Below are 27,191 nucleotides of genomic sequence, written 5' to 3'. Positions count from 1 at the left end.
TCCACAAACAGATGCATATCAAAGTCGGCCAAAAGCTCAAGGTTAACATCTGTCATCTTTAGAGCGGTCGGCCTTGCTAGTCCTGGGACCGTGTAAAAATGAGCAGCATCGAGGCCATACGAACATAAGCAGAGACTACGAACATTTTCAAACACATCAGAGAAAAGATACATGTCGGTTTCCATGTACAGATCATGGTATAGTCCTAAATTCTGAATGTTGAAAGCATCCCAAACCCATTGTGCATGCAAATAGTCCTGATCGGACACAGTTTTGCCGTCTAGATCATTGTAGAAAGCCCTTGTGGCGGAAGTGTCTTTTCTTGAAACTCTTGAAGGAGTTCATGTAGCGGTATGGATACACTCCCTTTCTGCTCAGCAACTGAAGCTTTTGATTGTTTCCTGGATGAGTAGAGGCTACGTATGCTTGGAGATGAGGAAATTTATGAAGACCCTCTTTTGCTAGATTAGTGGATAGCTTGTCGAGAGATGTAGACACAAATTGGACCGTGTCGACGAAATCAAATATTCATAATGAAAACGAAATGTATCTCATGGTTCTTGGGAATGCAGTTGATCTTTTTGTGCTTGAACTTCCCGAGGGCAGTCATCATATGGTGAGCATCGTATCCTTTCAGATTATAAAAAAAATACCGGTTTTTTCTTTCTGAGTCGAAAGTTTAGATTACAGTTACTGTGAGCTGCACCTCCAAATTTTTCTGTCATATGACAGTGATCACGAACGGTATCTCCAACGTCTTTGTTGCAGATATGGCATTAAGTTGCTACCTGGAATGCTTTTGTCTCTTCCTCAGACAAATCTATAGGCTTTAATTCGCGTAGGACCCCCAAAAGCTCGTCATCTAATTTGATTAAATGGTCAATAAATTTGTCAACGGCATCATGACCACGTTATGTCACGTAATTCATTGTGATATTTGATGAAAGTCCGACTACTCTGTAAGTAAATCTTGAGGGCTCGTGTTTTGCTAGCTTAATAGTGGACGATTTGCTAGGATCCGGTTAACAAGCCTCTCAAGAATACTTTCAAAGTCGGCATAGATCACAAATGGAACCTTGAGTTGCTTGGACACATCGCTGAACTCTAGCTATTAGTCTTCTTCAGTTGGCATTTCAGACTTCTGTGTACCGTGTACCTTACAGTAAGGCACATGTTTTTCTAAAAGCTGATGTTTAGATAATCCATGCAGACAATAATGACAATGAAACAGTTGGTTTACTTTTTGTCCTTCATTCAGTAATCTGTTAAAGTTTTTTATCCAACAGTAGTCTGAGTTTTCTCCCCTGTCTAGGATGAGGAGATCCACATGTTTTAATCCTCTTTCTCTTGTAAAATGGAAAGGATATAATTCTCGTTTTTCATAACCAAATACGTTAATGGATATGTCATTTCTCTTTTCAAATTTTGGAATGTCTCCAACCCTAACAGGATATGAAATGACCGAGAAGTCTAGCTTCTCAATGTGTCGCAGATATTTTATAACTCGTTGTGGATTCTTTTTTACTGGGTAACAAGCAGCTAATACCGACCACAGGAAGAATATTTGATCGGTATTCTGAACGTTGACAATCGCTTTTGTGTTTTTGCTGGCACGTCTTGCTGGAAGTGGTATATAACTGGAGCCTTTTATCGGAGTGTATTGCACGATATGGATTGCCACTCCCAGAACCTTGTACAGTATCCAGTTACTGCCTTCTCTTTGGTATTCAATGAAAACGTTGAACATTTTCGTGATGCTCTCCCTCAGAGCGGGCTCAATATCTCCGTTGTTTAACACTATATGACAAATTTCATGGAAATGAGGTCTGCAGTTTTTACTTGATCTCCTTTGGTTTTGGTGAATCGCACTTGTAGGGGGAGATCAATTTTTATTCCTTTCCTCTTGATGCGTTCCTTTATTAAAAATCGATCTGATAGTCTCTCCTTTCAATTTAAGGAAGGTCAAGGGATCGTACTTGCTTTTGTCTGTCGCTTTTAAGAAAATGTTCTTTAAATTTTCCTCAATTGCCTCTTCCTTTAAATTACAATCTTCTGTGACCTCGTAAGCTTCTGCATCTATAAATCAATTAACAAACTAGGAAGAAAAAATCAGAAAAACCAACACTTATCGCTTTACCATTTACATCGTTTGATGATTTTCCACCGCCTGATTGATTAGGACATAAATTTTCTTTGTTACCACTGTCACTGTTCTTTGAATCATCCACCGTTTCAGAATTACAAACCCTGAAACGTGCTACTACACCTCTAAAACGAACCGTACCGTTCCGTGCAAGAAACGAACCGTACCGTTCACAAAACGAAACGTAACGTTCACAAAGCGTACCGTACCGTTCACAAAACGAACCGTACCGTTCACAAAGCGAACCGTACCGTTCACAAAACGAACCATTCCGTTCACAAAGCGAACCGTACCGTGCAAAAAGCGTGCAAGATAATTTATGCAAGACCCGCCTCCAGACGGACAAAAAAGCGTACCGTACCGTGCAATAAGCATGCAACTTCCATATACGGCTTATTGACCTAATGTCTTTCGATGAATACGGACGGAGATTATCGCTGACCAGTTAAGTTCAATATTTTGCTAGATTTTTTTATACGGGATTAGAAAACACATACTAAGATTTAAAACTGTAATTCTTATTAATACAGTTACAAAATATTTTAATTTCATTTCCTTTCTAAGGCCGTAATCATCTCAAAACTTGCATTGCCGATTTCTTAAACATTGTAAACTATTAATGTTCACACAATTCGTGGTTATACTATTTTGATTATTTATATGAAATGTTTGAAACATTGGGTACATACTGGGCCTTACATAGCTTTAAGTGATTCTCAGGAGAGAGAGAGAGAGAGAGAGAGAGAGAGAGAGAGAGAGAGAGAGAGAGAGAGAGAGAGAGAGAGAGAGGAGAGAGAGAGAGATCTTACCTGAGACGTTAAAAAAATAGCGTATGTTTAAAAATAAATACATTATGGCTAAACAAGGGTTGAAATATTATAATATATAATTTAATATCCCTTTCAAATTAAAAAAAAATGCCGACTTAAGTTACGCCGACCTTTTGATTTGTTAATTAATCTACAAGTAAACTTTCAACCAATTAAAAATGAGTAAAGAAAACATTTCAGATCATGTTTTTAAATATATGTGGATGTCCTGTAGTAAATGACAACCACATATCACCGGTGACTCGAGCGATTTGTACTTCAGCTATTTATGTAGCAATAAATAAACAAAAAATCACTCTTATATGATATATCATAGATAAATACATGTACAAATCTTAGTAAATTAAATACAAGCATTGAACGAAAAAAAGTACACACATTTCACAAAATAACTTTCAACTTTATTTCCCGCATAGCTGGTAATGGCGTCGTGATTTCACATGAACAAAAATCACTCGTGCGATATATGTGTTCAGAAGCTGATCAGAAACACAACAGCGTCTTTCATCTTGGGTTCTATACACAACAGGTGTTATCATCTTATTTTGTTTTTTGGCAGTTATTGTACTTTACCACTAACTCTGTATATTTGGACGCTTAAATAGGTGTACACGAGATGCCTGTATTCACACCTTTCCACGGACACCTGTTTGGTAACTCATTACAACCTGTCGTGTGTATAGTCTGAATATATCTTACTTCTACTTTGTTTGTTTCGTGGCTTTTCTTAATCTCTAAAAACACAAAAGATGTACAAAAACAACTACACGGAAGACTATCGGCACGTGGATCCGTATAACAATTCAGCGACTCTATACATGCGGGATTTTCACAAATATTAACTTGCAATAAAATATCATTTACCGGGTACGAGAAAAATCAAAGCGTTCAGGCCACGTCTACCTCATTAAGAAAGCGGCCAAGCCGTTCACAAAGCGTGCAGCTATTTTTAGCAAAGCGTACCGTGCAAGAAGCGAACCGTTCCATTCACAAAGCGTACCGTACCGTTCACAAAGCGTTCCGTACCGTTCACAAAGCGAACCGTACCGTTCACAAAACGAATCGTACCGTTCACAAAGCGAACCGTACCGTTCAAAAAGCCTAACGAACCGAACCGAGCAACTGGTGTAGTAGCATGTTTCAGGGTCTGTATATGATTTTTTATATGATGTTTCTTGATGGTTTTTTCATGTGACGTAAATAGCTGTCCCGTCTGTTAAAGGTTTGTCCACAAGTCTGACAGACTAAGGAGTCTAAACCATGCGTAGATCGTTGATGTCGAAGCAAACTCGATAGTCGTGTGAAAAACTTTTCTTATCAGCGGGCATGTTTTCTCTGTTCAAAAGTATCAATATTTGTTTTGATAACATTTTTGAATGATAATCAATCACAATTAACAAAGCAAAAACAAAATAAAACAAAACAAAACTCATAGCTCTATATTATAGAATAACAAATTGTAGTTGTGCTGTCTATAGTTTAAAATTTAAATTCTTCAGAAATACTTTTGTACAAGTTAACCACTCTGAGTTTAGTATATCCGGTAATCCTTTTTGGTACAAGTTAACTACAACGTATATCTGGTCAATCACTCACTTCCTGTCAGCCTTACTGACCAGTCCGGTATCACTTTGTCTATCGTCTTCAATCTGGTTAGATCCGTGCCTCGAGCCACTAAGTAAGTCTTTTTTATTGAAGTAATTGCTTAAATCTGTCAGTATTTAATTGTATTTTTAAGGTTTAGTTACAGATGACAATTTTATTATGCAGATAAAACATTCTCAAAAGTATGGCACGCCATTATGGTCTTTAAAGTAATTTACATATTTTTCTATGTATGAAGTAAGGTTCTATATTTTCCTATTTAGTAATTTGTTATTTCTATTTGTTGTAGTTTTTTACCAATATTATTCACGACGGCAACGTTTTCCAAACAAAATAAACTACGAAACCCGTGTGACTTTTGTTTGCGTTGTGCGTTGTGCAAGGTTAGCTATCTTCCTGCACCAGGCAGAATAGTAAAAAATTAGTGAATTTGTTTGGCATGTCTGCTGAGGATCGACGGATACGGAAACTCACACCCAAAGGCCTCGTCATGTTCAACGAACAGTGTGAAAAGCTGAAAAGTAAAACCGATGAACCTAGGCGGAAGTGGAGGATGCTCTTGTAACATCTGGAACATGCGCAAAGGACTTCCAAAAAATAAGAGAAGTAGAACGTTTAATTTCTGTGAAATTCAAAGATTTCTGTATATCTAGTGAAGACTATTAGAAATATCTACTTTCTCAAAATACAGAGGAGGCGGTCAACTTGTTAAATGAATTAGAAGTTTTAATGAACAAATGTTTTTCAATTGTAAAAAGAACAAGTGATGAGTTGAAGGAAACCAAATTTGAACTCCTTGAAACACTAAGTCATGTGTCGTCTAATGTATCAAGTTTTCAAAGAGCTAAAGCGCAAGCTGAAAGGGCGAAACTAGAGCTCATCAAGAGAGAAGGTGAGCTTTTAAAACAAAAAACTGATATCAAAGCAAAAATTAGTATCGTCGGACAGGAGAAAGAAATCATCTCAGCAGAAGCGGACTTCACAGAAGAAGAAAAGATTGATCTTCCGATCTACTCAAGGGAACAGATGACGAGTGCGTTTATCCTCAAACACGACCATAACCTATCAAATACCGAGGATGGCCACATTCAACAAAATCAACCATATTTTGAACAGAATCCACCAATCAGTGTTCAACATCCAGAGGCGGATAACCGACATCCGGGATATCTAAATGCAGTTAATCAAGGTTGTGTTCCTTCAATTCCAATTCATCAAATGCATCAATTGTGTGCGCCTTCTAATTCAGTGAATCCAGTTTGTTCTACCTCGATTTCAGTGCCTCAAGTTTGTGCTTCCTCAGCTATGTTAAGGAAGGTCTAAGAATTCTACCACGTGTGATTTAGAAAAATTTGCATAAGCCCCGCCCCTTATTCATGAGATTTTAGGAGATGTGGATATTTCGGTAATTAACAAACATCTACCAAAATGAATATGATTAATTATTGGGTTTGAATGGTTCAAGAAAGGTGTCCTGAAATAAAATCACAAACTATTCTTTATATCTCGCGAAATCATGAAATTCCTAAGTCGTCTGATGACGTGTTGAGGCTGACTACGTCACATCAGCGCTTGCAGCTGTGATCAGAATAAACATGTGGACTTCAGTAATATATCTCGGAATTTAACTCGATTACAACCAGCGTGGACAGAAATCGGCATAAGATTCAACTGAACAAGGTAGGATTTATTTGTACTTCCCCATGATATTGTTTTATGTTATTTAATATTGTTGGATGGAACGGAAACGAAGTGAAATTCCTCGGCTCCGATTTTGTTTACTTGTTTACATTTGTTTTTCATGTAATATTGTGTTCAAACATCAGTTTGGTGACTCAGTCAGGCAAAGTAATTGTTCTGCGTTTCGCTAGTTTTGATCATAAAGAGCATTGAGGCTCATTGTAGCTTTTTACTGGTCTCATATCGCGATAATATTAGATCAATATAAGTACACAATAAAAAGTCCATGGCCAAACACTGTATGTGCTAGCACTACAAAGATTACTGTGAGGATCTGGAATGATTATGGACGAGATTGTTATGTTGTTTAAGTAAAACGAAATATGTTATTTTATTCAGACTTCTTCTATGAAGATCTAATTAATTTTATTTAAGACAAAATTAAAGTGTGTTCAAACTGAATTTCCACACATTTTAAAGAATAAACATTAGATTATGCCTGTTGTAACATCACTGACATTGAAACCGCCATTAATATGCCCAATAATAGAGTAATGTTTCATTTTCATGTTTTCTTTAACACAATAGGTTGCTAATTATGACACATTCATTTTCAGGATTACTTAGGCAGTAGATGGTCCACTGAAAACACTTGTTGGGATGTTGATGAAAAGTAGGTACTATATAAATATTTCTTTTACTTACTAACTTCAACTTCATGTATAGTTTGTTGTTTTTTAATATCATGTTATTGATAATGATACTAATGTAACCTTTTATAATAATTTGCATTGATATCTATTGAAATGAAATTTGAAATTGATATATATTCATCATTTCAGTTATTGGTTTTCTTATCAACTGGACTACCTCCTAATATCAAAAAGACAGAAGAGAAGAACATGTAGTGTGCAAGAAGAATTCTCAATTTCCATAAATTCCACATTATGACTGAAAAATACTAAAAATCAGAAAACACTAGTCTTGTTGAACAGTTTGTCATAGAAAAGCAATCTCTATAGTATTTGTAAAGTTGAATTAAAATAAATTCTTGATAATATTGATATATTGTTTCTTCTTTCTTTCTTTAATTAGTACTAAAATATTTAGTAAATTTATTCACCAGCATAGTAACATAAATTGTTATGAAACATAAATGTGTACATTACAAACTCAACACTTACACCCCCCCCCCCAATAAAGGCAAATGATGAAACTATTTTTTTCCAATTTCAACAATTTTGTAATGATGATTGGTGTGAACAGAAACAACTTTTTAACATTATTTCAGTGAAATTCACAGCGTTAAATTATTTTAAGAATGAAAATTAAAATCATGATCTTAGTCAGTGTTGCGTTTGAATTTCACGCAAATGACGCTGAAAGTGAAATGGGTCAGATAAAATGCAGTAGTGCAAGGGCATACACTTGATCAAATATATTGAAAATTTCCATGTCTTACCATTGTATCCCCATTATATCAAAAAGTGCTGAGAACTGTATGAAGTCGCTGCGCATTTCATATAAATAAGCGTTAATTGCGGGAAATCCCAGTAAATTGCTGTTCATGCACTGTTTACATTGAATTTAATAATTGTTCTTACTTGAATATTTAAAGCTCCCAGCACTTTTCGAAATATTGAAGGTTCATTTTACAAGTTAGTAACAGAAATAACTATATTTGTTTATGTTATGCCCTTGCACTTTGCATTTTTTCGTATTATTCCTGGTTCATCTATTTTTAGCAGTATCACGTGACAGGGTATTCCCAAGAGACTCAAAAATTGCTCATGCGATGACAAATTATTTAATTTGTATAATCGATAAAATATCACTTTGTTTAACAATTTTTTTCGAGTAGAATACCAAGATTGTTCAAAGGCTAACATTTTATGTGATAAATATCGCTATTTTTTTATGGACGCCCTTAACATAGCTGAGTCTCAAAATTCAGTGTCTCAAGTGAACGTCCCTTTAAATTCAGTGTCTCAAGTGAGTGTTCCTTCAAATTCAGTGCCTCAGATGCGTGTTCCAAATTCAGTTGATCAACGGAGTGCTCCATTGAATGCAGTTTCTCAAGTGTTCGTTCCCTCGAATTCAATGCGTCAAGTTTGTGTTACTACAAATTCATTGCCTCATATGATTACTGCTCCAAATCTAGTACCACAACGGACCGACAACACTTCGACAATGGCCGACTTTTCAAAGTTTTTGCTACGCAAAGATTTTCTACTCACAAGATTCACCAACTTTGATGATCGTCTCGAAAATTTCAATTCTAGGAGTTCTTCAATCCGGAGTGTTATACTAGAACTTGGTGTCACAGAGTTTGAGGAAATGGATTTACTTGTAAAATGGTTGGGTCCAGAGTCCTCAAAGTTTGCACGCACACTGCGCTCCGCAAACACCCACAATCCTAGCCTAGGTGTAAAGCGTTTTTGGGATAGACTGAACGATATCTCTACAAGACAAGTGGACCTCTCAAGCAGCTGGATATAAAAAACGGAATGATGTAGCATTCCCTCCATTTTCCTTTTTTGTCGAGTTCATCCGTGAAATGTGCGAAATCCGTAACGATCCTGGACTTGTATGTCAACCGTCCACAAACACAAACATGGCATACAGCAAACCTAGACCTACTGGCGCAGTCACTTCTCGTAAAATTGAAATTGTATCATCAACTCCGTCAACACGTTGTCCCATACACAATGCTGGACATTCTTTGAACGAATGCCCTGGTTTCAAAAGAAAATCACTACGTGAGCGTCAAAACATTCTACGTGATAAGAAATTATGTTTCCGATGTTGTGCCTCACAAAGTCATGTGTCCAAAAATTGTACAGCGGACATTAAATGTGATATTTGTGGTAATCCTTATCATGTCACAGCGATGCACATTGATCGTCGTTCTTCAAACCCCGAATCCCCTACACCAGTCTCAACAGCGAAAACTGCCCTAAGCAATGGCGGGGAGTATGAAGAAGGAAAACATGGGAGTCGTTCTTGCGGGAAGATCGTTTTAGTGGACGTGTTTTGTCAATCAAATCCTGCGATAGTTATCCGTGTTTATGCGACAATCAATGACCAGAGCAACCGGACGCTGGTGTCCCCTTATTTGATAGATCGACTCGGAGTTACAGGAGAATGTAAACCCTACACTCTTACGTCATGCTCTGGTGTTACGACAGTCGCTGGACGCCGTGTGAACGGATTTTGTGTCAAAGCCTTGGATGGTACAACTACATTCAACTTACCGGAAGTCATTGAATGTGATTCTTTTCCTAGTGAGCATCTTGAAATACCTACTCCCAAAGTCGCTCAATCACAACCGCATCTACAATGCATTGCACCTTTCATACCACCCCTAGATCGCAATGTGAATGTTGAACTGCTCATAGGACGTGACTTACCCGATGTACATCATGTGGGCGACCAAATTACTGGCAGCCAAGGTCAACCCTTTGCTCAACGTCTTCCACTATGGGTCGTCATTGGTGAAATTTGTATTGGTAAAGTTCATCCTCCAAAGGAAGTGAATGTAAACAAAACGCATATTCTTAATGACGGAAGGTGCACCACCTTTCCAGTGTTCACAATATCAATGTCAAGGACAATGATGATGACATATTCATACGAACACCATTTGACAACAAGATTGGACCTTCTGTTGAGGACCGCACGTTTGTAGCTCTTATGGACGCAGAGTTCCACAAAGACACTGATGGTTTTTGGTCCGCACCATTACCTTTCAAGGAGTCAAAACTAGTGATACCTAACAATTATTCACAGGCCTGGAAACGTGCTTTGATCCTCAACACAAGTTTAAAGAAAGATCATCACAAACGACAAAACTTCTTAGCATTCATGTCAAAAGTCTTAGCTAGTGGGGCAGCAGAAGTTGCTCCTTCCGACATACCTGGGGAATGCTGGTATTTACCCATTTTTGGGGTGTATAATTCGAAAAAACCGGATCAAATCCGAGGAGTATTCGACTCGTCGGCTGTGTTTCATGACGTTTCATTGAACAGTGTGTTAATGTCTGGACCAGACTTAACAAACAACCTTGTTGGAATCCTCATGCGTTTCCGTGAAAATGCAATTGCTATCAGTGGTGACATTCAGCAAATGTTTTATGCATTTCCTGTTCATGAGGATCATCGTGATTACCTCAGATTCTTTTGGTACGAGGATAACAACTTTGTAAAACCTTTAATACAATACCGAATGAAAGCTCACGTTTTCGGTAACACACCATCTCCAGCTGTTGCCACCTATGGACTTCGAAAATCAGTATCTGTTGGTGACGATGATGTTCGTAAATTTGTTTACAACAACTTTTACGTCGATGATGGACTGACGTCGCTTGCTACAGAATCAGAAGCAATCAACCTGATGAGAAAAACACAAGCAACACTGAAAAACAACGGAAACATTCGTCTCCACAAAATCGCTTCAAACAGTGTGAATGTGATGAAATCATTTCCTATAGATGACCTAGGAAGCGATTTGAAGGAACTAAATCATTGTGCAGACATATGCAACTTACCTGTACAACACAGTTTAGGAATGCAGTGGGACTTAAACTGTGATATGTTTGTGTTCAAAATCTCTAATGCTGAAAAACCTTACACCCGCAGAGGCCTTCTATCGACAATGAACAGTATCTTTAATCCAATGGGATTTATGTCTCCAGTCACTATCAGTGGAAAAATTCTACACCGTGAACTTGTATCTCCTGGATGTCACTGGGATGAACCACTTACGGAGGAACATTTGAGAAGATGGCGAATCTGGATTGATTCATTACAATTTGTTAATAACTTCAGAGTTCCCCGAATGATTGTAGCCACTTCCATTTCTTTGGCTCATCAAGTGGATGTTCATGTCTTTTCAGACGCGTCAGAACATGCGATAGCTGCGGTGGCATATCTTCAAGTGACAGATGAATTTGGAGAAACTTCTCTTGGATTTCTAATGGGAAAATCTAAACTGGCACCTCTGAAAGGTCACACAATACCGAGACTCGAACTGTGCGCAGCAGTTCTCGCCACAGAGTTAGGAGAAGCAGTTTGTGACTACTTGAAGATTCCTCAAGATCGATTTCATTACTATACTGACAGTAGAATCGTCTTGGGTTACATTTGTAACAAAACCCGTAGATTTTTTGTGTATGTTACAAACCGTGTGGAAAAAATTCACAAAGTCTCATCTCCGTCTCAGTGGTCTTACGTCTCAACTGACAAAAATCCAGCTGATGTTGCAACAAGATATTCACATACAGCAATTACTACGTCTCTACAGCGCTGGATCTCAATGGTTGAAAACTGGACCTCAATGGTTGAAAAATTCTTCGGATATGATCAAAACTGTCTATCGTCTCATCAATCTTGAAACTGACAAAGAAATCCGCCAAAATGTTATTTCTAGCAAAACTCAAATTACAACTGAGATCGTCTTTGACTCCCGTCGTTTTGCTAGATTCTCGACCTGGAAAAATCTCGTTGTGGCTTTTAAGACTTTGAAACGTTTTGTCAGAGATACATTTCAAGTGACCAGTAAAAGTGAAGACGAACCAGATATCTACAGAGAAACTGAAATGTTCATCATTAAACAAATTCAACAGGAGTCGTACACTAAGGAAATAGAAAACCTGAATAGTGGCCAACCAATTCCCAGAAACAGCAAAGTGTCACGACTTGACCCATTCCTTGATTCATTCGGAGTTCTGCGTGTTGGAGGGAGACTTAAACTAAGTCCTGAATTATCTCTGGGAGAGAAGAATCCAATCCTCATTCCAAATCAAAACTACATTGCAAAACTCCTCGTACTCCACTTCCATGAAGTTATTCGTCATCAAGGACGCCATCTAACCACCGGGGCCATCAGAGCAGCAGGATATTGGATAACGGGCTGTAAAAGACTTGTATATTCCATTCTATCCAATTGTGTAAAGTGTCGTCGACTTCGTGGTAGCCTTGCTTCACAAAGGATGGCAGACCTACCTGAGGAACGACTTACCCCTTGTCCTCCATTTACCTACGTTGGTGTCGACTGTTTTGGACCTTGGGATGTTGTCACGCGTCGAACACGTGGTGGTTCTGCGAACTCTAAACGATGGGCCGTATTGTTTGAGTGTTTATCATGTCGTGGTGTCCACATAGAAGTAATTGAGGAGATGACTACTTCGTCATTCATCAACGCCTTACGTCGCTTTACATCTATTAGAGGAAAAATGAAAGAGTTTTATTCAGACAGAGGGACAAATTTCATTGGTGGAACTCGTGAACTTGGAATAAACGCTGTTTTTGTAGAAGACCCCTCGATAAAATCCTTCTTACAGTTGCAAGGAGCAGTTTGGAAATTTAACACTCCGTTCTCTTCTCACATGGGAGGCGCTTGGGAGCGCTTAATTGGTGTAATCAGACGAATCATTGATTCAATCTTACTGGATTCTAAGCACACAAGAATTACCCATGAAGTCCTTAGCACGTTTATGGCTGAAGCGACAGCGATAGTCAACGCCCGTCCACTGGTACCTGTATCCACCGACCCTGAAGCACCTTGCGTTTTGTCTCCAGCTGTTTTACTTACTCAAAAAACCGTTGATTCAAACGAGGATTTTAAAAATCTCAGTGTCAGCGAAGTTTATAACATTCAATGGAAATTTGTTCAGTCTCTAGCGGAGACATTTTGGTGTCGTTGGAAAAATGAATACCTGCAGAGTCTACAAGTGCGACGAAAATGGAAATACACTCGAGATAACATCCAAGTTGGTGATGTCGTTCTTTTGAAGGACAGTGATGCACATCGTAACCAATGGCCGACAGGACTTGTTGAAAGAGTGTTTCCTAGCAAAGATGGACTTGTGCGCAAACTTGAAGTTCGTGTTATCAAAGATGGACAGTCGCGTATATATGTGCGTCCAATTTCTGAAATTATATTTTTGTGTCATTCCATTTAATGCTTTTTGTGTTGTGACAATTTACAAAAACAGTTTCATGAACAACTTTTTGTGAACAGAGTACGGTTTATGCATTTAAGTGACATTTTCATATCAGACGGGGAGTGTGCTGTCTATAGTTTAGAATTTAAATTCTTCAGAAATATTTTTGTACAAGTTAACTACTCTGAGTTTAGTATATCCGTTAATCCTTTTTGGTACAAGTTAACTACAACGTATATCTGGTCAATCACTCACTTCCTGTCAGCCTTACTGACCAGTCCGGTCTCACTTTGTCTATCGTCTTCAATCTGGTTAGATGCGTGCCTCGAGCCACTAAGTAAGTCTTTTTTATTGAAGTAATTGCTTAAATCTGTCAGTATTTAATTGTATTTTTGAAGTTTAGTTACAGATGACAATTTTATTATGCAGATAAAACATTCTCAAAAGTATGGCACGCCATTATGGTCTTTAAAGTAATTTACATATTTTTTCTATGTATGAAGTAAGGTTCTATATTTTCCTATTTAGTAATTTGTTATTTCTATTTGTCGTACTTTTTTACCAATTTTATTCACGACGGCAACGTTTTCCACACAAAATAAACTATGAAACCCGTGTTACTTTTGTTTGCGTTGTGCGTTGTGCAAGGTTAGCTATCTGCCTGCACCAGGCAGAATAGTAGTAAAATTGTTTACTCAATTGTAAGACCTATCCCTTTAAATTTCATTATCTAACTTATACGAGTCTATTATACAAATAGAATGCACTGTCAAATCACTCATCTGGAAAACCCAAACATTAAAGAATTTTTACGTTTAAAATAGCACTTTATTGTAATCATTTAAATAGATTTTATATGTCTTTTTCAATGAGTTCATGTCTATTTCTTTTTAAAAAAATGTAAAATATTTTCTACCTTTAAAGGAATAATTCCGAAATCTAAATAGCAACTACACAATGTAAACTTCTTTGAAACAATCTCCGACGAGACATCTTTGACTGTTGTAGTAAGTTTAATTTAAAAGAAAAGAGTTTCTCAATTCATATCTACATATATCTACATGGTGATTCTTAACTATCAATTTATCTGATTGGTTACTTTATGATCACGTCACTCTTTCGTCATAATCATAATCAATGTCATTTAAAAGGGGTAATTTTCCATTCGGAAATTCCAGAAGAATTAGATAATTTATAGATTTTTAATTTTGTTAATGGATATCATTTATTAGTTATTTAATAAGGAAATTTTGAATATTAATTGCTTAATAGGATATTTTTCTTGAGATTTAACATACTTATGTATGAGGATTTTTTCTTTGACGATATAGCTAAAAAAAATGAAATAAAATAAATTAAAAATAAATAAATAAATATTCTCAAACACTTCAACATATTTCATAATTGCATTCACACCTTTCCTAACAATGACCTTGAAGCCACTCGGTTGTATGTACCGGTATTGAAATGAATGGTTGTTTTAATGATGTGTGAACACACCTGTCATATAAATGCCCAAGTTCATTGAGACATGTCTCTAGCTGTGATGTTAAATATGTTTTACCTGTTGTATTTTGGTTGAGTAAATCTCTATTTAAATGCGTTTTCAATGGGATCTTTTGTTCCTTTGTTATGGCTGAATAATAAGAACAAAGAGGTTAGTTTCCATATTTATAGATGACGATATTGGGGTTGCTATGATTATGGATGACGCCAGTGGCTCCACCAAACTATCAGCCAATAGTAAGGTATCTGGGCCAGAAAGGGTACTTTTACACAACTATTTTTGGTAGTAAATTTTAATCAGCTCTCTTATGCAATTACTCTAGCAAACCATCTAATAACTTGTCAGTGTTTGGACCTAATAAGCACAAATTATCACCGCTGAAAAATCTTCGTATTTGAAAATAATCGCTAAATTTGATGGAATGTATTCAAAAGCATTGTTTTACATGGAAACTTATATATAAATACCTTGAAAATAGTCAGATTTTTAATGTTACGAACAATTTAGATATTTTTTGTGGTGGTATGTATTCCTACGCCAGAGTTCAATATTGCTTGGATACAATTTTGATTACTGATACATAATGCATCGTTGAGTTTGAAGGCGTTAATTCTATTTTTAAATATTACATGTACACATGATTCTAATGGGGTTTCCCGTCCATAACAGGGAATGTTAGAATAAAATTGTACGTAATAATTCAAATACCGCTACTTGTCATGCGAAATTACATATCGTTGAATTTAAAATAAATAATAATCAATAAAATCAACTCTCGTCTGTATCATCATCATTATCATTATTATTATCATTATTAATATTATCATTATTTTTATAAAAAGGAAACATTTATTGCACAAGTATGGTCCAAAAGGTATGTGATTTTACTAATGTCCTGTATTTCAAAAGAATAATTTCTTACTAATTGCAACAACAGTAGCAAACACAATAATCCAAAAGAAAAAGGACAACAACACTGACAATGAACAGCTTCCTTTTTGAGGAACTGTTAAAACACGGAAGGCTACAAAAAAGATAACTTAAGTTAAAAACACGAATGCAAAAAAGATTCACATATCAAATATTGCTTTATATATTATGCAAAAAATAATGCCCTGTGTTACATTTACGATGCTGTTTTAATTTGTCTATTATTTTAGTTATCCTGTACTTGACCTCTAATTCTATTACCCTCTCTGCTACCCCTCGATACCTGTATATATCCACCTAAGTTTATGTTTTTGGCTCTCTTTGGACCGGGAAAAATCACCTGCACGATCTTCCTGATATTATCAGTTTCTGTAGTTTACTTGTCTAATTTCATAAATACAGACACGGCTTCTGTTGTGAATAAACCCATTTACTTATTCATTCTCATTCTAGTAATGTAGTAAATGTGTATGTCGTGTTTAGTGACTCTAACAGTGTAATTTGCAAGTAAATGTCGTTACAGTATTTTAAGTTACGTGTAAAGTAATTTGGTTTATTATTATGTATTGTGAAATGCAAGTAAATGTAATGCAGCGCTGTCACGTGTACCACGTTGTTTCACTGTTATGTACGGCGGGTCATGTGGGTCATTACTTGTCTGGAACTTTATGTGTATGTGTAACTTAATGTGTATGTTCTGTGTACAGAATAGTGAATAGTTAATAGTGTAAAGGAATGGAGTGACTAGTGAAGTTTAGTGTCTTCCCAACCTACCAGTGTCCTAACGACTATCAGCCCATGAATTTGTTCTCAAATTTCTTGTTATATAAATTGTGAAAACGTTATTTTTGGTGTTTTTATCTATAAATTCTGGAGGTGTTTTGAGGGCTGTCGGCCAGCCCGCAACACTCTGATGCATTTTTTAATAGAAACATGCAACAGAACATGTAACAGAAATACATATTAAGTCCCCCTGATAATGCTACAGAAAACACAACTTGAAGTCAGTTGGGGTTTTCATAAGGTTTGGAGTTTCTTTATAAACGTACAGTAAAACATCAGACATGTCAAACATATCTTATTACAGATCTCTTTTTCTTATTTTTCATGCAAGATAGAATGTCGTGATATGTATATATGTTACATACTTGAAATTACATAATCAAAATCCTTGAAATTACATAATTAAAAATCTGACACTCTATATATATTATATATATATATATATATATATATATATACGTAAGTCCTTGGTATAGGTAACGATATAGAAAAAGGTTTTCAATAGACGATAACACAATAATCAATTTCTCTCAAATTTAATCCAGAGCTCTTTCGCCTCATCGGCTTTTCAGTGGATTTCAAATTGTTACAGAAATAACAAACGTTGACGTCGTTATTATGACGTCATAAAGTAGACAACGTCCCGAACAGTGTAAACAATATTTGGAGATGGCGGCAAATATTTTTACAAACACATCTAAACGTAATAAAATATGTACAGATGATATTGTTTTCAAATAAGAGGTTATTAAAATGAAAGCTAAATAAAGTCAATGCAGAATTAATAATGCATTTATTATCAAAATGAAAGCTAAATAAATAAAATAAATTAATAAAAAATAAATAAATAAATAAATATATATATATATATATATATATATATATATATATATATATATATATATATATATATATATATATATATATATATATATATATATATATATTCCAAAAAGAGTGAAATGTGTTATCACACAGTATAAATAATCAAACAAAGAACATGAACAGTTCCAAAGTTTTTATTCATTAGCGCTTTTTGAGTTTTAACATCCTTCTTCAGGTGAACGTACATAAGTTATGAAAAGAATCATTATGTATTGTAATCATTTTCACTGTTTTCTTTTAATTTTTCGGGTGAAAGTAACATGCAGTTTGCGTCTGGATTAGTTGTCTTTTTATCATTTGCATTTCTTCCTTCATATTTTTATGTAAAGACTATTTTTCTCACATAAATGATCGTTGCACCCAATTTTCATGTTTTTGCAAAAAGGACGATATTTTTACATGCTCACATGTTGTGAACCGAGGGTGGTTATAGTTGTTCTTGCATTCCAGTAGTTTGCACCATGTTTTATTTATAAGTTTTTAAAAGCTGGGCGTTTCCTAAGAGACAGTTAGATTAGACGATTCTAACTTAGAAAAGTGTAGTGAAATTAATAACATTGCTTTGTTATGTAAATATCAACAATATGGTGTGTCGAAGTATCTATTTCGTACATATTCGATATGCAATGTCAACCCGTGCACGCACGGATCAAAGTCTAGTTAGGAGAACTATTATGAAAAATAAAAAAAAATCATCGGAATAAAGTCAGATTGAATGTATGGAATTTTTTTTTTGATAAGACTAAAATAATATATTATATCAATAAAGAAAACAAAAATATCTATATTATCATCTTGTTAAATCGATCGGGCAATATTAAAAAAATATAAATCGGAATCAAAGCGTTCAAATCAACCTCACCTCATTATTAAAGCGCACAAACCGTTCACAAAGCGTGTAGGTATATTTAGCAAAACGTACCGTACAAGATGCGAACCGTACCGTGCAATAAACGACACGTACCGTTCAAGAAACAAACAGTACGTTCACAAATCGAACCGTACCGTGAAAGTAGCGAAACGTACCGTAAAAAAGCGTACTGAACCAAAGTGTGCAAACTGGTGCAGTAGTACGTTTCAGGGTCTGTAGTTGAAGTCTAATGTAGTTTTGTATAATTATGTAATTCCTACATGTACATGTACGTGCATGCTTTTTTAAAAAACTCTTATCTAATCAATTTTGATAGTTAAAGCATAGAAGGAAGAGATAACTCATAAGTTTACCCACGTGTGGGGTGTATATTATAACATTTTTCGCCAAGCGGTCACTCTATGATCTATCTGGACACAATCCGCAATGAATGATTCTTTGACCTCTGTAAAGTTATCCAATGGATTACAGATGCCTTCTGTTGGACTAGGAACATGGCTGGTATGTACATAATCTACACATGAATTCTGAACGAACGAAATTTATTACATAATTTATATGAGTGATCGTTTCACACGATCTGTTACGTCACAGAGTTTGAGAACTTGTTTGTCTATTAGAAAAACAGACAATGATATTTGCCAAAAGTCAACAAAAAAAGGAAAGATAAATTTGTCTCGGTGATACTTTATTGTCAAAATCATTTCGACAAAACAGAATGAATTTGTTTACCCTTTCCTCCCTAATTTGCATGGTTTAGTAATTAGCTTCCATGTAGAATAATTTTTTGCTGACTGTGGTACTTTCGGTTTTAAATAAATAACTTTGAGTTCTTTAATTTTATTTTGATTCTTTGTTGTTAGTCCTCTCTTTAGTGTCATATGTAGATCTTTGTATGATATAGTTAACTTAATAATGAAAATAGAATACATCTTAAAAATTTAATGTAATGGAATGTTTTGGTTTTTTGCTGTAATTTCATATGTAGATTTGTATGCTACATTAAAAAATTACTCTTTTTAACAACACAGATATTGATCGAATTCAATAAAAAAATTTTTTGAGACAACACGTACAATAGGGGGCATCAACGATACTACTGGATGTTTTGCAGAACATGCAGGTTTTATAGAACTACTTTCTTTGATTTGGCCGTGTCAAAATAAGACAAAAATATCCCCCATTTATTTTATTACGATAAAAAGAAGGAGAGATCGAAAGGGGGTAAGTGTACATGCAATAAATGATAATATTTTATAGAGTTGGTTCACTATGACTTTATACTATAGGCTTTAACAAATTATATTAGACTATGCTACACGTATCGTACAGGTAGCTTTTTACTATTTAGAACGATGTAACTTAATCTATGAAATACACGATGACTCGACACTGACCGCGTTCGCATACTCAAATTGTAAACACGAACTATAGGCAATAAAACAAGACACCTGCCTTAGATCACATTTACAATGAACAAAGAACTTTCAGAGGGATAAACATTATAGCCAGAAGAGCTGGACTATTTGGTGAATATGAGCTTTGTTGTTTTCATGGGTAAATAAATAGTAATAATGACAATTAAATGAATAAACAAGTACTGCAAACATATTAAAATGTTCATAATCATTTCTCTTCACGGTTATATTATCGAGAAAAATCAGTTTGGGGGTGGGGGTTTGGGGCTTAGATCTTTTGAAGTTGGTTTGTATAAAAATTGATATAGGGCCATAATTTTCATTGATTGATGGAAAGTACAGTAGATTAGAAAACAATTTTATCTGCTTTTTTATTTGCTCTTATGTCCATGTATCTACATAAAATTATAATGTCATTTCTAAGTATGAAAATTGAAGAAAAAAATCCCAACACAAACCCCGAACAAAATATCTCCATAGAAATAATGAATTTTTAATACACTTTACTACATTTTTCACGAAAAGTGTTATTAAAGATTTAAGCTTAACAAGACAATATAGAACTTTTAGACAGATCGAAACATCATTTTCAGTTCTATGTTTGTGCAGTTCTGATGTATGTGTAACTATAGAATTATAATAAAGCACTGAGCCGGGTTTTTCCAATTAATATTTTAAAAGCAATAGTTTTGGGAAGAATAGTACATTGAAATCTTATAAGCAATTTTGAAATCAGGGGAGGGGGAGGGTTGAAATTTGTTCACTATAGTAGCAATTTCGGTATGACGTCGAACGTGTATCGCTTAACCTAATTTATGATTGACTTTGATAAAGTGCTGCCAGTCGTAAATGTTCACACTTAGAATGAAGACCCATAACTGCTCATATGTGATATGTCATATGTCATTTCAGAAGTAAAAATTTAAGCTAAACAATGAAAAAGTTGATGCTTTCTGCTGGGAAAAATGGAAATTGTATCAAAGTTTTTGCTACGCAAAGATTTTCTACTCACAAGATTCACCAACTTTGATGATCGTCTCGAAAATTTCAATTCTAGGAGTTCTTCAATCCGGAGTGTTATACTAGAACTTGGTGTCAGAGTTTGAGGAAATGGATTTACTTGTAAAATGGTTGGGTCCAGAGTCCTCAAAGTTTGCACGCACACTGCGCTCCGCAAACACCCACAATCCTAGCCTAGGTGTAAAGCGTTTTTGGGATAGACTGAACGATTAATATGGGAGACCTTAGATGGTGGAACATGCTCTAAAACAGAAACTACACTCGTTTCCAACCCTCACAAATAAAGATCATGCCAAATTGTATGATCTCGTGGACATTCTCACCCAAAATTGAATCGGCGATGACTAATCCAAAATACGAAATTTGTCTGAGCTACATCAATTCATCTACTGGAGTACTACCCATAGTTGCCAAACTACCGATATCTCTACAAGACAAGTGGACCTCTCAAGCAGCTGGATATAAAAAACGGAATGATGTAGCATTCCCTCCATTTTCCTTTTTTGTCGAGTTCATCCGTGAAATGTGCGAAATCCGTAACGATCCTGGACTTGTATGTCAACCGTCCACAAACACAAACATGGCATACAGCAAACCTAGACCTACTGGCGCAGTCACTTCTCGTAAAATTGAAATTGTATCATCAACTCCGTCAACACGTTGTCCCATACACAATGCTGGACATTCTTTGAACGAATGCCGTGGTTTCAAAAGAAAATCACTACGTGAGCGTCAAAACATTCTACGTGATAAGAAATTATGTTTCCGATGTTGTGCCTCACAAAGTCATGTGTCCAAAAATTGTACAGCGGACATTAAATGTGATATTTGTGGTAATCCTTATCATGTCACAGCGATGCACATTGATCGTCGTTCTTCAAACCCCGAATCCCCTACACCAGTCTCAACAGCGAAAACTGCCTTAAGCAATGGCGGGGAGTATGAAGAAGGAAAACATGGGAGTCGTTCTTGCGGGAAGATCGTTTTAGTGGACGTGTTTTGTCAATCAAATCCTGCGATAGTTATCCGTGTTTATGCGACAATCAATGACCAGAGCAACCGGACGCTGGTGTCCCCTTATTTGATAGATCGACTCGGAGTTACAGGAGAATGTAAACCCTACACTCTTACGTCATGCTCTGGTGTTACGACAGTCGCTGGACGCCGTGTGAACGGATTATGTGTCAAAGCCTTGGATGGTACAACTACATTCAACTTACCGGAAGTCATTGAATGTGATTCTATTCCTAGTGAGCATCTTGAAATACCTACTCCCAAAGTCGCTCAATCACAACCGCATCTACAATGCATTGCACCTTTCATACCACCCCTAGATCGCAATGTGAATGTTGAACTGCTCATAGGACGTGACTTACCCGATGTACATCATGTGGGCGACCAAATTACTGGCAGCCAAGGTCAACCCTTTGCTCAACGTTTTCCACTATGGGTCGTCATTGGTGAAATTTGTATTGGTAAAGTTCATCCTCCAAAGGAAGTGAATGTAAACAAAACGCATATTCTTAATGACGGAAGGTGCACCACCTTTCCAGTGTTCACAATATCAATGTCAAGGACAATGATGATGACATATTCATACGAACACCATTTGACAACAAGATTGGACCTTCTGTTGAGGACCGCACGTTTGTAGCTCTTATGGACGCAGAGTTCCACAAAGACACTGATGGTTTTTGGTCCGCACCATTACCTTTCAAGGAGTCAAAACCAGTGATACCTAACAATTATTCACAGGCCTGGAAACGTGCTTTGATCCTCAACACAAGTTTAAAGAAAGATCATCACAAACGACAAAACTTCTTAGCATTCATGTCAAAAGTCTTAGCTAGTGGGGCAGCAGAAGTTGCTCCTTCCGACATACCTGGGGAATGCTGGTATTTACCCCTTTTTGGGGTGTATAATTCGAAAAAACCGGATCAAATCCGAGGAGTATTCGACTCGTCGGCTGTGTTTCATGACGTTTCATTGAACAGTGTGTTAATGTCTGGACCAGACTTAACAAACAACCTTGTTGGAATCCTCATGCGTTTCCGTGAAAATGCAATTGCTATCAGTGGTGACATTCAGCAAATGTTTTATGCATTTCCTGTTCATGAGGATCATCGTGATTACCTCAGATTCTTTTGGTACGAGGATAACAACTTTGTAAAACCTTTAATACAATACCGAATGAAAGCTCACGTTTTCGGTAACACACCATCTCCAGCTGTTGCCACCTATGGACTTCGAAAATCAGTATCTGTTGGTGACGATGATGTTCGTAAATTTGTTTACAACAACTTTTACGTCGATGATGGACTGACGTCGCTTGCTACAGAATCAGAAGCAATCAACCTGATGAGAAAAACACAAGCAACACTGAAAAACAACGGAAACATTCGTCTCCACAAAATCGCTTCAAACAGTGTGAATGTGATGAAATCATTTCCTATAGATGACCTAGGAAGCGATTTGAAGGAACTAAATCATTGTGCAGACATATGCAACTTACCTGTACAACACAGTTTAGGAATGCAGTGGGACTTAAACTGTGATATGTTTGTGTTCAAAATCTCTAATGCTGAAAAACCTTACACCCGCAGAGGCCTTCTATCGACAATGAACAGTATCTTTAATCCAATGGGATTTATGTCTCCAGTCACTATCAGTGGAAAAATTCTACACCGTGAACTTGTATCTCCTGGATGTCACTGGGATGAACCACTTACGGAGGAACATTTGAGAAGATGGCGAATCTGAATTGATTCATTACAATTTGTTAATAACTTCAGAGTTCCCCGAATGATTGTAGCCACTTCCATTTCTTTGGCTCATCAAGTGGATGTTCATGTCTTTTCAGACGCGTCAGAACATGCGATAGCTGCGGTGGCATATCTTCAAGTGACAGATGAATTTGGAGAAACTTCTCTTGGATTTCTAATGGGAAAATCTAAACTGGCACCTCTGAAAGGTCACACAATACCGAGACTCGAACTGTGCGCAGCAGTTCTCGCCACAGAGTTAGGAGAAGCAGTTTGTGACTACTTGAAGATTCCTCAAGATCGATTTCATTACTATACTGACAGTAGAATCGTCTTGGGTTACATTTGTAACAAAACCCGTAGATTTTTTGTGTATGTTACAAACCGTGTGGAAAAAATTCACAAAGTCTCATCTCCGTCTCAGTGGTCTTACGTCTCAACTGACAAAAATCCAGCTGATGTTGCAACAAGATATTCACATACAGCAATTACTACGTCTCTACAGCGCTGGATCTCAATGGTTGAAAACTGGACCTCAATGGTTGAAAAATTCTTCGGATATGATCAAAACTGTCTATCGTCTCATCAATCTTGAAACTGACAAAGAAATCCGCCAAAATGTTATTTCTAGCAAAACTCAAATTACAACTGAGATCGTCTTTGACTCCCGTCGTTTTGCTAGATTCTCGACCTGGAAAAATCTCGTTGTGGCTTTTAAGACTTTGAAACGTTTTGTCAGAGATACATTTCAAGTGACCAGTAAAAGTGAAGACGAACCAGATATCTACAGAGAAACTGAAATGTTCATCATTAAACAAATTCAACAGGAGTCGTACACTAAGGAAATAGAAAACCTGAATAGTGGCCAACCAATTCCCAGAAACAGCAAAGTGTCACGACTTGACCCATTCCTTGATTCATTCGGAGTTCTGCGTGTTGGAGGGAGACTTAAACTAAGTCCTGAATTATCTCTGGGAGAGAAGAACCCAATCCTCATTCCAAATCAAAACTACATTGCAAAACTCCTCGTACTCCACTTCCATGAAGTTATTCGTCATCAAGGACGCCATCTAACCACCGGGGCCATCAGAGCAGCAGGATATTGGATAACGGGCTGTAAAAGACTTGTATATTCCATTCTATCCAATTGTGTAAAGTGTCGTCGACTTCGTGGTAGCCTTGCTTCACAAAGGATGGCAGACCTACCTGAGGAACGACTTACCCCTTGTCCTCCATTTACCTACGTTGGTGTCGACTGTTTTGGACCTTGGGATGTTGTCACGCGTCGAACACGTGGTGGTTCTGCGAACTCTAAACGATGGGCCGTATTGTTTGAGTGTTTATCATGTCGTGGTGTCCACATAGAAGTAATTGAGGAGATGACTACTTCGTCATTCATCAACGCCTTACGTCGCTTTACATCTATTAGAGGAAAAATGAAAGAGTTTTATTCAGACAGAGGGACAAATTTCATTGGTGGAACTCGTGAACTTGGAATAAACGCTGTTTTTGTAGAAGACCCCTCGATAAAATCCTTCTTACAGTTGCAAGGAGCAGTTTGGAAATTTAACACTCCGTTCTCTTCTCACATGGGAGGCGCTTGGGAGCGCTTAATTGGTGTAATCAGACGAATCATTGATTCAATCTTACTGGATTCTAAGCACACAAGAATTACCCATGAAGTCCTTAGCACGTTTATGGCTGAAGCGACAGCGATAGTCAACGCCCGTCCACTGGTACCTGTATCCACCGACCCTGAAGCACCTTGCGTTTTGTCTCCAGCTGTTTTACTTACTCAAAAAACCGTTGATTCAAACGAGGATTTTAAAAATCTCAGTGTCAGCGAAGTTTATAACATTCAATGGAAATTTGTTCAGTCTCTAGCGGAGACATTTTGGTGTCGTTGGAAAAATGAATACCTGCAGAGTCTACAAGTGCGACGAAAATGGAAATACACTCGAGATAACATCCAAGTTGGTGATGTCGTTCTTTTGAAGGACAGTGATGCACATCGTAACCAATGGCCGACAGGACTTGTTGAAAGAGTGTTTCCTAGCAAAGATGGACTTGTGCGCAAACTTGAAGTTCGTGTTATCAAAGATGGACAGTCGCGTATATATGTGCGTCCAATTTCTGAAATTATATTTTTGTGTCATTCCATTTAATGCTTTTTGTGTTGTGACAATTTACAAAAACAGTTTCATGAACAACTTTTTGTGAACAGAGTACGGTTTATGCATTTAAGTGACATTTTCATATCAGAAGGGGAGTGTGCTGTCTATAGTTTAGAATTTAAATTCTTCAGAAATATTTTTGTACAAGTTAACCACTCTGAGTTTAGTATATCCGTTAATCCTTTTTGGTACAAGTTAACTACAACGTATATCTGGTCAATCACTCACTTCCTGTCAGCCTTACTGACCAGTCCGGTCTCACTTTGTCTATCGTCTTCAATCTGGTTAGATGCGTGCCTCGAGCCACTAAGTAAGTCTTTTTTATTGAAGTAATTGCTTAAATCTGTCAGTATTTAATTGTATTTTTGAAGTTTAGTTACAGATGACAATTTTATTATGCAGATAAAACATTCTCAAAAGTATGGCACGCCGTTATGGTCTTTAAAGTAATTTACATATTTTTTCTATGTATGAAGTAAGGTTCTATATTTTCCTATTTAGTAATTTGTTATTTCTATTTGTCGTACTTTTTTACCAATTTTATTCCCGACGGCAACGTTTTCCACACAAAATAAACTATGAAACCCGTGTGACTTTTGTTTGCGTTGTGCGTTGTGCAAGGTTAGCTATCTGCCTGCACCAGGCAGAATAGTAGTAAAATTGTTTACTTAATTGTAAGACCTATCCCTTTAAATTTCATTATCTAACTTATACGAGTCTATTATACAAATAGAATGCACTGTCAAATCACTCATCTGGAAAACCCAAACATTAAAGAATTTTTACGTTTAAAATAACACATTATTGTAATCATTTAAATAGATTTTATATGTCTTTTTCAATGAGTTCATGTCTATTTCTTTTTAAAAAAATGTAAAATATTTTCTACCTTTAAAGGAATAATTCCGAAATCTAAATAGCAACTACACAATGTAAACTTCTTTGAAACAATCTCCGACGAGACATCTTTGACTGTTGTAGTAAGTTTAATTTAAAAGAAAAGAGTTTTTCAATTCATATCTACATATATCTCCATGGTGATTCTTAACTATCAATTTATTTGATTGGTTACTTTATGATCACGTCACTCTTTCGTCATAATCATAATCAATGTCATTTAAAAGGGGTAATTTTCCATTCGGAAATTCCAGAAGAATTAGATAATTTATAGATTTTTAATTTTGTTAATGGATATCATTTATTAGTTATTTAATAAGGAAATTTTGAATATTAATTGCTTAATAGGATATTTTTCTTGAGATTTAACATACTTATGTATGAGGATTTTTTCTTTGACGATATAGCTAAAAAAAATGAAATAAAATAAATTAAAAATAAATAAATAAATATTCTCAAACACTTCAACATATTTCATAATTGCATTCACACCTTTCCTAACAATGACCTTGAAGCCACTCGGTTGTATGTACCGGTATTGAAATGAATGGTTGTTTTAATGATGTGTGAACACACCTGTCATATAAATGCCCAAGTTCATTGAGACATGTCTCTAGCTGTGATGTTAAATATGTTTTACCTGTTGTATTTTGGTTGAGTAAATCTCTATTCAAATGCGTTTTCAATGGGATCTTTTGTTCCTTTGTTATGGCTGAATAATAAGAACAAAGAGGTTAGTTTCC

At 36.2% G+C, this 27,191-nt stretch overlaps 3 protein-coding genes across 3 annotated transcripts; all 3 read left to right on the top strand.

Moving 5' to 3' along the window:
* The first annotated feature begins 5,017 nt into the window (after positions 1-5,017).
* Positions 5,018-13,219, top strand: LOC128160877 (uncharacterized). Its single transcript, XM_052824182.1, has 5 exons — positions 5,018-5,099; positions 5,270-5,767; positions 9,147-9,796; positions 9,913-11,325; positions 11,462-13,219. The coding sequence occupies exons 1-5, from the start codon at positions 5,018-5,020 to the stop codon at positions 13,217-13,219; spliced, it is 4,401 nt and encodes a 1,466-aa protein (XP_052680142.1).
* Positions 13,220-20,955: 7,736 nt separating this feature from the next.
* LOC128160876 (uncharacterized) lies at positions 20,956-23,375 on the top strand. Its single transcript, XM_052824181.1, has 2 exons — positions 20,956-21,996; positions 22,152-23,375. Exons 1-2 carry the CDS (start codon positions 20,956-20,958, stop codon positions 23,373-23,375), a joined length of 2,265 nt encoding a protein of 754 aa, XP_052680141.1.
* Positions 23,376-23,751: 376 nt separating this feature from the next.
* LOC128160875 (uncharacterized) lies at positions 23,752-25,542 on the top strand. The gene has a single exon (XM_052824180.1). It carries the CDS (start codon positions 23,752-23,754, stop codon positions 25,540-25,542), a length of 1,791 nt encoding a protein of 596 aa, XP_052680140.1.
* Positions 25,543-27,191: the final 1,649 nt, after the last annotated feature.

Source organism: Crassostrea angulata, chromosome 8, assembly GCF_025612915.1.
Source record: "Crassostrea angulata isolate pt1a10 chromosome 8, ASM2561291v2, whole genome shotgun sequence".
In the NCBI taxonomy this organism is placed as follows: Eukaryota; Metazoa; Mollusca; class Bivalvia; order Ostreida; family Ostreidae; genus Magallana; species Magallana angulata.
The sequence above is the reverse complement of the archived record's forward strand: the minus strand, read 5'-3'. Positions and strand labels throughout refer to the sequence as shown.